The sequence below is a fragment of the Blennius ocellaris genome (assembly GCF_963422515.1).
Source record: "Blennius ocellaris genome assembly, chromosome: 20".
In the NCBI taxonomy this organism is placed as follows: domain Eukaryota; kingdom Metazoa; phylum Chordata; class Actinopteri; order Blenniiformes; family Blenniidae; genus Blennius; species Blennius ocellaris.
In genome coordinates, this window is record NC_137669.1 from 16,894,998 (window position 1) to 16,907,335 (window position 12,338).

The window sequence follows — 12,338 nt, forward strand, 5'->3', positions numbered from 1 at the left end:
AAGCTAAAAGTGACTTTAAGATAGAGCAATAAAGCCAAGAAAATACTTAAAGTATGTATTTGACAAAGGAGAGGGAAAACTCATCAAACATGAAACAAAGTTCAAATTAAAAAATCAAAAAACAAATTAGGAGGAAAAAAGACAATGAAAAATGAAAGTAAATTGAATACATTAAAAAATTTCAAAGAATGTATTTAGAATAAAATGTTCAATGTGCTTTGGTAAGTGCTGAAATATATTGTAAACATTTGCATCCATTTGAGAATATTGTACCCATGTACAAAGTGCTGCCAAAAACATGTTGAAATAAAATGAGAAAACTAAATTAGATTAATTAACTTTTAAGACATTTAAAGATGAGAAATTATACTTGTGTACACTATTATTAACACACAGGCAAGCTTTGTGGCAGAAGATTAAAAACTCAGCCTTTTTTAAATCCTTGCCTGCTTTTCCGACACCAAGAGACATGTTGGGGGGGGGGGATGATTTCCTGTATTTTTCTGTGAATGTCACATACAACCAATGTTAAAAGGTAGAAATTGTGTCACTACAAAGGATATGAGACTTTAGCAATAAAAAGGAGATGCTTAGATACATGAAAATAGGCTCACTCTGGTAATTAAATGAAGATTGTGTGTTTTCTCAGCCTGTGGTAGTTTGTTAGTGACTCTAAAATGTCACTTCAGCCAGAGAATAAGTCGTTAAGTTCAAGTCCACTGATGAAGGAAAATAACACTTGCTTTGTTTCTCTGTGTTTGCATCATTAGTTTTCTCCTCTTATAAATAATTCATTATTCCAGGTTAAAGGTTTTTTAATCTAAATTTTTTTTAATATATATATATAATTTATTTTTTAATCAAATTTTTTTTGGGTTTTTAAAGCCGCTAAGATATTTTTGTAAAGGTTTTATTGCTATGGGTGTGTGACGCGTTCAATCGATCCGTGTCCGAGTGCTGGCCTTGACGGAGTCTGTGATAGGGCTTGGATGTCTATCTCTTATTATCTTCACCTTCTTCTCCTTGTTCCTCTATATCCTTGCAAATCTGTCGCAAGCGCTCATTTTCTATTCTCTTTCATTTCTGTCATGCACAAAGAAAAGTCTCTGAACACCTCTTTCCCTAAAAGCCGCGAATCTCATTATGAACTTGTGACTCATGCAGCCGGTGACGTTTCACAGCAGGTAGAGGGCTCTGGAAAGTCTCGCCGGAACTTTTGAGAATTCACAGAATGAAAGTGCCCCGCTGACAGGACGCGGTTTAGTGCTGGCTTGTCTGTTGTTTAAATGTGCCAAGAGTGGCCGGATTTAACCTCACATCTGAAGGAAATGTCAAAAGGAAGCAAAGTTTCTCTGTCCAATTAAAGGCTTATTTATTCTCAACATTAGAAAATGTTCTATAGAGATAGTCTCCTTAAAGCCTTAAAGGTTACAGACAACCAGAGCAGTACCACCACTGCCTGTGGGGGCAGTGTTGAGGTTAGAAGCGCAAAACAAGTTGCAGAAGTTCTCGATGAGCTTCAGCCAGTTTAACAGCCTCACAGAGCAAAAGCAAAAGCGGCATTTTCAGTGACTCAGAGCATGAAGGGGGCCATTTTAGTTGCATTTTGATGATTCAAACAATTAATTTGTTTTTTTTAATGGGTGGAATAGGGATACACAACAGACAGGTCACTCGTCTAACACAGTCAGTCACATTCTCTCACATTCACACGTAATGCGTTTAAAAGTTACAAACTAACCTCAAACACATGTTTTTGGACTGTGGGAGGAGTATTTTTACAAAACCCACCCATGCATAGTGAGAACATGCAAACTCCACACAGAAAGGATTCAACCCTTTCTAGAGCTCTCTAATGATCTGATTAATTTCCCACAAGTTCCCCCTAATGATTTAACATGTATCGCTGGGAGTTTATGATGGGGGTCATCATTTTCAGCTCGTGATCAAAGTGAGATGTAAATTATTTTAAATTAACCTCAATGTATTGGTTTTTTTTCATTTCAGAATGGAGTCTACAGAGAAATGTGAAGTAGTGATACAGCATTTTAATGGAAAATACCTGAAAACCCCGCCAGGCATTCCAGGTGAGTTCTCCCTCCTTTGCTTTCCCACATCAGTCCAATCTCCTTTTTTTTTTTTTTTCTGTCCTGGAAAAATCATCACCTCTGCAGTAAGAAACCGCCTTTCTAATTCTATTATGGTAATATCTCCTCACAGATCTGGAGGACAGCTTGATAGATTATGTACACTGTGGTTTCTGACACCTGAAGCTAACTGTCGTGGCTCCAGCAGAAAAGCTGACGGTTGCATCGGTCTTTTCCTCCCTCCCTCCCTCCCTCCCTCCCTCTCTCTGTGTCACCATCTCCTCCTTCCCTCCCTGGTGGTGCTCTTGCTGCAGGCTGGAACTTCTTGGGCAGGAGAAAACCCTTTTAATATTCACGCTCATGCCTCTGTGCTGTTCTTTGCAATCTACTTAAGAGCTTGCACTCTCCCCTCTTTTCCTCCTCTGCTGCTGCTCACTGTTGCAGTGTCCTTTCTCCTTCCTATCTCTTCGCTGTCTGCAGTCACCCCAGACAGCGGCCAAGGAGAAAAACGGGCAGGCAAAAAGTGGGTGAAAGAAAAGAAAAAAAAAAAAAACTCTCTCAAAAGGGGGACAGATGTAGAGACAAGATAGCAGTGTGTTGACACAGAAATGTGTCTTTTAGTTGCTGTCCGGAGAAGCATTGCAGTTGCGAAAGTTAGGAGACAAAGGCTTAAAAATGTGGGAAACAGAGCAGGTCTCCAGGGGAAGAGGGGCTGTCAGGAGGTGGCAGCTGAAAAAAAAAAAAAGTGAGTTAGAAGGGGAGTAAAGATATGAAAGAAAGTGTCGGAGGGAAAGGCCAGGATAAAGGAAAAAATGCTGCTTAAGCACTTTTGGGGCCAGGTGCTGCAGCGCTCAGTCTCCCCCGTGCGTCCCGGCAGGACGTGCGGGCCAGATAGGGCAATGCCGGGGAGATCTCCTTCACCGCTGTGGCAATTTTATTAACAATGCTCACACATCCAACCGGTGGCACAGAAACAGACCCATAAATCGCTCTCTGCCATCCAGTAATATCACAGAGAGACTGGATTTAGAATCTCCATATGTGCTCAGCCACTGCATAGCCGGCAGCCATTAAAGGCAAGGTGAGCGGTTATATTGAAGTTGAGCCGTAATAGGAAACCTTTAAAGCTGTAATATCAGGCTGACCTTCCCCTTTAAGGGTCTATCTCCCCGCTGCTCAAGCTTTATTATTGTTAATGGATTGTTCAGGCCTGTGCCAAGCATGGAGATTTACCGCCCTGATCGAGGAAATCCTTCTGTGGAATTAAGAATGGTTAAGTTTACAAGGTCCGCTCTGGTTCGTTGCTACTGTGGTCCCAGCTGAAGGGTCTATCAAATCTTTCCCCTCTCTTGTTTCACACCTGAAAATACAAATACGCGGCTGGTTGTGGTAAAAGCCTTTATTGTCCCTGATGTTGTTTAAGTTTATAATTGGATTTATTGGAAGCCACAAACATTTCCTTCAGAAGTTATTACTGCTACCATTTTATTTCTGGAATTTTTATCAAGCTTCTCAAAGATCGAACGCTGTTTTCACCAGCACCTGTGCAACGCAAGTTGTTCAAAATCCGCATCAACATTACGTTTTAGCGCCTGTGTTTCTCGCCCCGTTTGACTTTGTAGCTTTTCCACGAGTCGTTTCCAGGTTTTGGAAATTAGGCAGTTGATTACAATGTTAGGTGGTACCGCCATGAATGATCTCCAAAACCTACAAGGTAACATTGTGTTATTGCCACGTTTCTGATTCTGCAATGTTCACTCAGATGTTCAATTCATGAATACTGATGAGAACAAGCTCGCCGGTTCATTGCTTTGATACTTTTTTTTTACTTCCTTTCTACAATTCTGGCATGGTTAACAAATCTCTTTTGTTTTGTTCATTGCTTGTCTGTGCGTGTGTCTGTGTGTGTAAATGACACTGTCCATGTTGACTTGCTGATTCTTAAATGCAGATTTCTGGACATTCTTTTGTTATCAAATTCAGATGTTCCTCTGCAGGAGACCCGGGAGCTTTTTTTATGGTTGTTGCAGAGGCATGGGAGCTGTCTCTTTTCTGTCTCTGTGTGTGTGTGTGTGTGTGTGTGTGTGTGTGTGTGTGTGTGTGTGTGTGTGTGTGTGTGTGTGTGTGGGTGCGTGGGTGCGTGGGTGCGTGCGTGCGTGCGTGCGTGCGTGTGTTGTGTTCCCACGCCATTTCTATTTGTTTTTCTGTTCATGTGCATATTCAAATGTCAGCATTTAAAAGCGGGTACACTGTGTGTGTGTGTGTGTGTGCGCGCGTGCGTGCGTGCGTGCGTGCATCATTTTGGTGGTATTTCCCCAGAGCCCTTTGCTATGCAGGGCAGCTTCTTCATCCATCCTGCTTTGACAGCTCAGCGGCACCCCCCGGGGGGCTCCCACCACACATAGCACAGCAGGAGTGTGTTCGTTGGTGTGCCTGTGTGTGTGTGTGTCTGTGTGTGTGCGCGCAGACGCGCGTGCCTGGCAGTACTTGTGTGACAGCCATGGCTACTACTGCACTGTGTGAGCATTGACACACACACGCAAACCACATACGCACAAATATGGTCACGCACCACTAACTTTGACCTGAGTGGAATGTCAACATCCACATAATGCTAATGAGAGACTTTTTCCTCCTGTTTGGCTTTCATATACACGCACGCATACACACACACACACCACATGCAAAGTAGCTACGGTAGCACACACATTCACAACACTGTCAACAATCATGCTTGTGCATAAACATGCACACACTTCTTGATGCAGCAAGCTCACTCCCCAGCCCTCTCTCACTCGTATCCAACAAGCCTCTGCGTTTGCAGCTTAGCCACTCAATCACACCATGTCAAGAGATGTGGATGTGTGTGTGTGTGTGTGTGTGTGTGTGTCTGAGTATATGGGAGTTGTTCTTGTTATCACTGACCTCCTCTCCTCAGGTGTGTCCAGTGGCAATTCTAAAAGGATATTGAGCTGCAACCTTTCTGTCCCACGTCAGGAAGTAAATATGTGGATGTCAGGTGCCAGGTCATGTGTAAAATCCAACTCACCACTGGAAAACAAATGAAAAGGAAGTCACCATGTTGGGGGGGTTAAAACACGGGGTTACAGATAACAACCCTGAGACAGACGGTGAGGACAAATACAGCAGATCGAAGAATTGTGGAAACGCTAACAGATGGCAGCTAATAGCGGCATGGACAGCCACCATGCACTTCCTGTTTAAATTTTAATGGAGTAACAGCGAACTTCCACGTGATTACATGAGATATTGAGTTGATGTACGGTGTGGAAGGCCGATAGCAGATGGCAGCTAATGGTACTTAACTGCTTCCCTTTTCTTCTTGTTAAGACTGTAATGAAATTATGTGTGATAATGTGTTTGTTAGAATTATGTTTTATGTATATATAAATATGTGGATTTATGCATTTTTGAGATCTCTTCATGTCGTCATGTCAGATGAGAATCGTTCATCAACTTTGAGATCAAACAGTAAAAAAAACAACAAAACATGACATAACTTAACATAACCAACAACAACTTGTTTTTTTTTTTTGCTTGGCAGGCGTAGCAATGTCAATAGGGTGGATTATATTGCATGTTTCATTTCAGCTTCTTTAAACATGGTCTGCTGTCATTCACCCTCTGACCTTTCTTACACTGTTTCAGCTGCGGTGTGATGGCCGGCCTGGTCAGTGCTGCAGCTCAGCAGCTATAACTTTCACTCAGATAGTTGTGTCAGTGTGAATAGGCAATCTTCCAGTGTCCACAAACATTTCTTGCCACATATATGTCTCCTGGATTTATAAGCACCCTTAAAAGAGTCAAATTAATGATTTCTTTTTTCTTTTGGTGACCAGGAGATGCATTGCTGTGTTGTAATACAGTCAAACGTTCTGTGTAAACAGAACAATAACGTTGCACGTTTATCAGCAATAAAAACACAACTGCTGGAACGACATGTTGCATGCCAAGAACTGGAATTGGATTCTTCACTGTGTGTTGCTGCAAGTTTCCATGCTCCATTGCACCTGGCGTATTGATACATCTAATCAGCGATCCCAGTCATGTTTATTCGGGCCGGGCCTGGTTGATATGAAAGGTGCGTAGCAGTCGTCCCAACAAGCCAGTCGCCGAGGCCTGCTTCAGCCACCCGGCTCTGCCCACGTCTGATTGTGATTCAGAGAGAGGGACATGATCGATAGCCCTGATGGAGCACTACAGCTGTTTAGCAATTCTGTGCAATGCGGCAGCCGCTCTCCCCGACGCTCCTGTCGGCTGTGAACGCACATACGTGCACACATAAATGGAAGCTCATATGCATGCGCTGCACATGGCCATGTAGACTAAGTACATGTTCTGTCTGAAAATACATGTACCGCACGACATTTTTGAGTTGAATATATATGTGCATATATTATGCATTATATTGTATGGGCTTCACGCACAAACGGATCCACGCACTCACGTAGACAATGTAGCCGCTCTGAGAAATGATCAACTTTGCGGTTGGAGGTAAGAATAAAAGAGTTATCCTTGTGTTTAGTGGATGTGGATTTACTCAATACACAAAATAAATGGAATTTATGAAATGTGACTACAGCAATAAACTATACTGAAGTGAGCCCAACAGGGACGCATTATGATTTACACTGCAACCCTGAGCGCTGGGAAAGTCAAAGGAAGCGCAGATAAAAAGTGATTTAATCCGCTGACTCCACTGAGCCCCGCTGATTAAAGCCCTTCGTCCCACAATGCATTAAACAGCTTAGAGATGACACCCTATGGTAAATGTAATTCCAACCAGAGATACATTAGCCATTGTTTGGTTTTGGCAGGTGAATAATCTCATATACATACCAAACGTCTGCACTGGCAGAGGAAAAGAAAATGGATATATATCCATTGATATGCCACATGTGCTGGGCTGCTTTCTCTCTGGGACTGAAGTTTCATCGTCAACAAGGGAACGAGAGTTAAATAAACCAAGAGGTGTGTGTTCAGAAGGCCTGGATACAAGGAGTCTTCAGAAATGACAACAGCAGACTCTGATGAATCTGTCTCATTGTTGAATGTTTTGACTATTCAGACAAAGTCCAGATTGAAAATGCAGTAATGCACTCCTCTTCTTCTTCTTTTCACTTCTGTCATTGTTGCCTTCCTCGTTGTCCTGCTGCCAATATGGCAGCAGAGCCGAGAGTCGTTTCCAATATTGTCCAATAGATGCTGGATAAATAATGAAAACCACATCAGGAAGCAGCCACAGTGGCCCTGGGAGATGGAACCAAGCGGAAACATGCAATATGTACAAGGTTTCCTGCTATTTCTCTTAGTCGTCTGGCATTTCTCTCTTTCACCTTATCTGTTTTTACAATTTCTGCTCCTGTCTCTCTTTACTCTCTAACTGCTCTGTTAAACATAAAAATATTTTTCTAAGATCTTACAAAAACTAAACTATATCCGAATTAAATTTTATATTAGATGTAAATACTGATAACATTTACACTTTTCTGGCAGCACTTCATTTCTCTGCTCTGTCAGATCCGAACCCCACAAAGGCTTCTGTGTATCCACTATGCGTATGACTGCTGCTACTCCAGAGCACGGACACTTTAAATAAAACACAGAGACAAAAAGACAGTGCTGGCCCGCCAACACTCGCTATTATCATTTGCGGAACACAGGGACTGTGCCACTGAGAGTGGAGGGGCTGAGGTTTTGCTGGGGGTGCTGTCGTTGAAAGAAAAAAAAGATTCCCTCCCTGTTGGCATCTTCACCAAGGCAACCATGCCAAGATTGTATAGACAGCCCACGGTATTAAAACGTCCCTCGCTGAATTAAGGCAAGTCCCAAATCACTTGGTAAGTCACAAAAAGCCCTTCTGAAACTGTCAGTCATACTCGAGTAATCTATGTTAATTTCTGCCATGCCTCCCACATTCCCCTGGCTAATAACTGGCCTGTCGGCGGGGCCGTTTCTCTCCCTTATGGCGTGTAGATTTAATGTGCAGCCAAGTAGGTTGGTGGCTCCGCTGTCAGCGTGTCTGAGCCACGGTAGCCTCTCCGAGCACGTGGTTCCCACGATGCATCTGTGTGTCGCGTGGGTGCCGATATGTGAATTGTTTGCGGCTAATGTTTTCCGTCCTCTTTTTTGACGGAAACAAAAGGTCAAATCTATTACCCATTGATAATTCATTTACTGCCGCCGCCACCCGCCCTAAACCCGCCATATTTCTGTCTCCGTTTGTGATCGTCAGTGGCAATCAGACAGCTTTTCAATATAGCCTGCCACAGATAATAATTGACCACGAAACCTCCCTTTCAAATACACTTCTCAGGATATTGCATCATAATGAAATCTGTCCTCCGAGCGTGAACCTACCACCCCCCACCTCTGACTTCACCCGCCTCCCATTAGAGACGGGACACACAGGAAGTTATTATTGGCATCCCCAGTAAATCAGACAGCTTCCTGAAAAAAGGATCAATTTCCCCCGATGCACTTTCTCATTATAACCTTATCTCGCCTGCAGACAATAATCTGGATTTGTCACGCTTTGTTTGTTTTGCCACTGAACTGTATCATTCATGAGCGAAGCCAACGGTTTTGCGGTGAGAAATTGGAGGAGAGAGGAGCCTCTCTGAGTGGATCTGTCACTAAAATATAAAGTATTCACCTGCTGCACCTCCCTTCCACAGAAAATAATATAAGCCCTTTGATTGGCTTCGAAGTTTGTTTAGGCGGAGAAGAGGAGCACGAGCTCCTGGAGGGGTTCAGACAGGAACGATTGACTTTGCTCTCCACTCAACTACATCTAATGTGGAGCGAGAGTCAGACCGAAGGAGAGTTACTATGAGGAAAAGATACATAACGAGGGCGAGTAATGGAGAGGAGTACAGCGAGAGTGCATCGGAAAGAAATGGATTAGAGGTGGAGGAAATGTGACAGGAATAAGCGAGGAAGATAAAAGAGAACAGATGGAAAAGGGCAGCAAGGGGAAGAAAGTGATGGGTGGTTTAGGGAGCGGAGGAGAGGGGAATGAAAGTTGGATCAACCTGTGCTTTTGGAAGGTTATATTTGAGTAAAGTTTAGGATGCCGCATCTCCGGCAGACGAGATAAAAGGATGACATTGGCCATGCGACCGCTGCCTGAGCTTGACCCCGTGACCCCGGCCCAGCTGTCCACAATGTTGATCTCCTTCTCTCACCCTGCTCACACCTCTCCTCGCACTTCCTGTTGTCCTTGCTATTATACTTTTCTAATCTCCCTCCCTCTCTCCTGCACCCGTCCCTCCTTTATCTTCCCTGGCGCCGCTGTCTTTCAGCCCTCCTCCTCTTCCTCCTCATCCTCTCTTCTGCCCGCCTTTCTGCACATCACACATTACTGCTCAGGCCTCCCTAATGCTCATCTATGTTACTGGATATAGATGAGTGAAGACACTATTAGTGTGAGCAAAATAACCACCTGAGGCTGCTATTATTAATGAAGAACACTTCCCCTCTCTTCTTTGTTTGACATGTGATCAGTTTGCTCATTGATGTATTCCTTTATCTGCTGTACTGCAAATTTAACAACAGTGTGGACAGCTGACAGTTATGACTCAAGTTTTTGTTTGGTTTTTTCTGTGAAGTTTCCAATTTTCTTTTTGTAAATCAAAGTAGGCAGCAACAAGGGTGACATCTAATTTATGTTTGTTCAGAAAGTGCCTTTGAATGTAAAATGTAAAACCCAGTTATGAAAAACACAACCTGAGCAAACTGAGCTGTGCAGTCATGTGGGTCTAAGAATGGCAATATCTGTCTTTCTACCACTTTAGTCTGGAGTAAAATGTCTGCGCCAGTACTATATAGGCTGTCGAGTTTATGCAGTTGTGCTTTTCATGGGTAAAATCTTCCCAAAACAGGTTGTCATAGACATTTTCTTTACTCCTGGAATGTACAATACCCAGAAGATTATTTATAAGACAAAGATCCTTTTCACATCCTCACATCTTCCTTGATGTTACAAATGTAGAAGATATATTTAGAGTGGCGTCATTTTCAGCTCCTTCCTGATCTGGTTACCTCAAAGAGACAAAATGGTTCAATAGGAAATTCATTGGTATGTTCTTGTAATTTACAATATTAGTAAAGCTTTGTTGATTTTAACCGTCATGGTATCGTTGTCACGGCCTAAAGAGATGTTGAGTTACCCAAATATGACGTCAATCTCCCTTTTTACCACACCATATTATTCGAAGTGTGCTGTACAGTGGTGTACTGGTTAATACTCTCGCCTCATTGCAAGGAAGTAGTTTAAATCTGAATCTCGCTGTAGAGCATTTTTGTGTGGATGGTTTGCATGTTCTTTCTGTGTGTGGTGTGGTTTTAAATAGTCTGGTTTCCTTTTTGTTAACTGGTGAGTCTGCATTACACCTAGGCATGAATGTTATTCTGTGTACAATACAATGATTTAATTAGCAAACTACTTGTTATTTTTGAGATTATCTGGCCATTTTAAGGTAACTAGTTTTCCCAATGATCATCAGTTTGCTTTTTTCCAGAAGTTGTCCAGAATTAATGCACAGAGCTGCTTGAATGAAGCGAGCTCGTGTTTTTATAGATTTTGATGATTTGTCCATACATTGTCTATAACTTTGTACCGCAATAAGAGAGGCAGGGCGCTGCGGCGAAGCCAGGATTCACTCGGTCCAACAGTCCATCACAATCAGTGGCTCCAATACAGCACAGCAAAAAATACACTGATCATCTTTGCATTGCCAGAAAACTAGCAGAAATTCTCCAAATAATCACACAGGAATGTTCCAATTCATTTATCTGATTGGCCAGATTACGCTGCCTTGCAGTGAAAGTTGAGCCAGGTTTCTGTGCACCCCTGGTGGGCTGTCAGAGCAGCCGCAGTGAAATAAGTGAGTGGGCCGCTTTAATCTTGTTAAATCTTTTGGGGTTAATCTTCAGTCATGTACTGCTGTGCAGTTCCAGTCTCCAGTCGGGGTGAAGTATACAATAGTGATTGTATATATATGAAGAAAACACAAAGTAATTGTAGTGTTGTGTGGCCCACAAAATTCACTGAGTGCCTAAAAATACACCTAAGTACACAGTCCATAAACATAAATATTCACAGAAATAAATCAACGGTGTCCAAGCATTTCAGTTTCTGCTGATACCAACTACTGCAGACTGAAAGTCTGCTTTTGTACCAGCACCAGGAAATTAGTTGCTTAAAGACATAATGGCTGTTAAGCAGAATTTATGAGTTTTTTATTGTGGATTTTATTCTGCTACGCTTTCAAATCATGTTTATTATCATTATCAAATATTGTATTTTGTCTGTTTCATTCATCTCATCTAATTGGGCTTCTCTTTATCAGAATGAACTGTTGGGATGTGCAAGTCATCTTGATGGATCTCCCGATTCCAGGTTTTAGCTATCGGTCCTGAGGCAATGCATTTTCTTTCCAAAGAGTAATATCCCGGCTCTCAGCAGATACAGCAGGTCACAGAGCTCATAGCCTTCCAGCCAACCTGCCCATCCTCCAGAATGAAGATTAAGTTTGCTGAGGAGGATAATCATGCTCCAAGGTCTCTGTGGTATGCAAGCAATTCAGCAGACTTGCTTTCTGTGGTTCACTGGTCAACTCCTCTCCATCTCCTGCACATTTCATTATGAGGCACCAGAGTGTCACAACACCTCGGTTTCAGCCTTTATAAATTTCAATTTTCTCCTCCTATTCAGCATGTGTTAAAGGTGTAACAGTACATTTGGAAAATAAGAGGAACATGGAGGTACAGTCAGGTCATCTGATGACCCAGAATTGACTGATTGTATCCTGAGAGTGCTTGCGTAAGGGAAGTAGAATAAAAAAAACAAAAACAAAAAGGAGGCATCAGTTACACCCGGCCACGTCACTGTCACCGTCCCAGGACACAGAGGGCAGCGAGATAAATCTAACCGCTGGCCCCAAAATAGAGCACCAGCCTCCATTAGAACAGGACGCAGGCTGTGTGGGAACAAGCAGAGGTCACCGTGGTCAGCAGAGTTATTTTTGTAGTGCTACCGGACCTCCAGGAGTGGACGCCCGTTCATTCATCCGATCGCCTGCCAGCAGGTTAGCGGACACACGCAGGCACACAAAAAAATGTGTACACACCTCGCATGCCCTGCCAGTGGAGCATCAGCGGGAGTGGGACAGGGGCCATTCAGTGAAATTTACTGTAATGGTGTACGTGCGTGCATGTATATGTGCG

The 12,338-nt window shown here is 43.0% G+C and overlaps 1 protein-coding gene across 3 annotated transcripts in view; it reads left to right on the top strand.

The window, feature by feature from the left end:
- The window catches only part of LOC308144829 (RNA-binding motif, single-stranded-interacting protein 3), a gene marked incomplete at its 3' end in the record, with an annotated part of 293,608 nt that overhangs the window by 221,225 nt on the left and 60,045 nt on the right, over positions 1-12,338 (top strand). For all 3 annotated transcript variants that reach the window (XM_080516066.1, XM_080516068.1, XM_080516067.1), the window contains one exon: positions 2,008-2,087. In XM_080516066.1, coding sequence (XP_080372192.1) covers positions 2,008-2,087 — 80 coding nt within the window. The remainder of the gene's footprint in view (positions 1-2,007; positions 2,088-12,338) is intronic.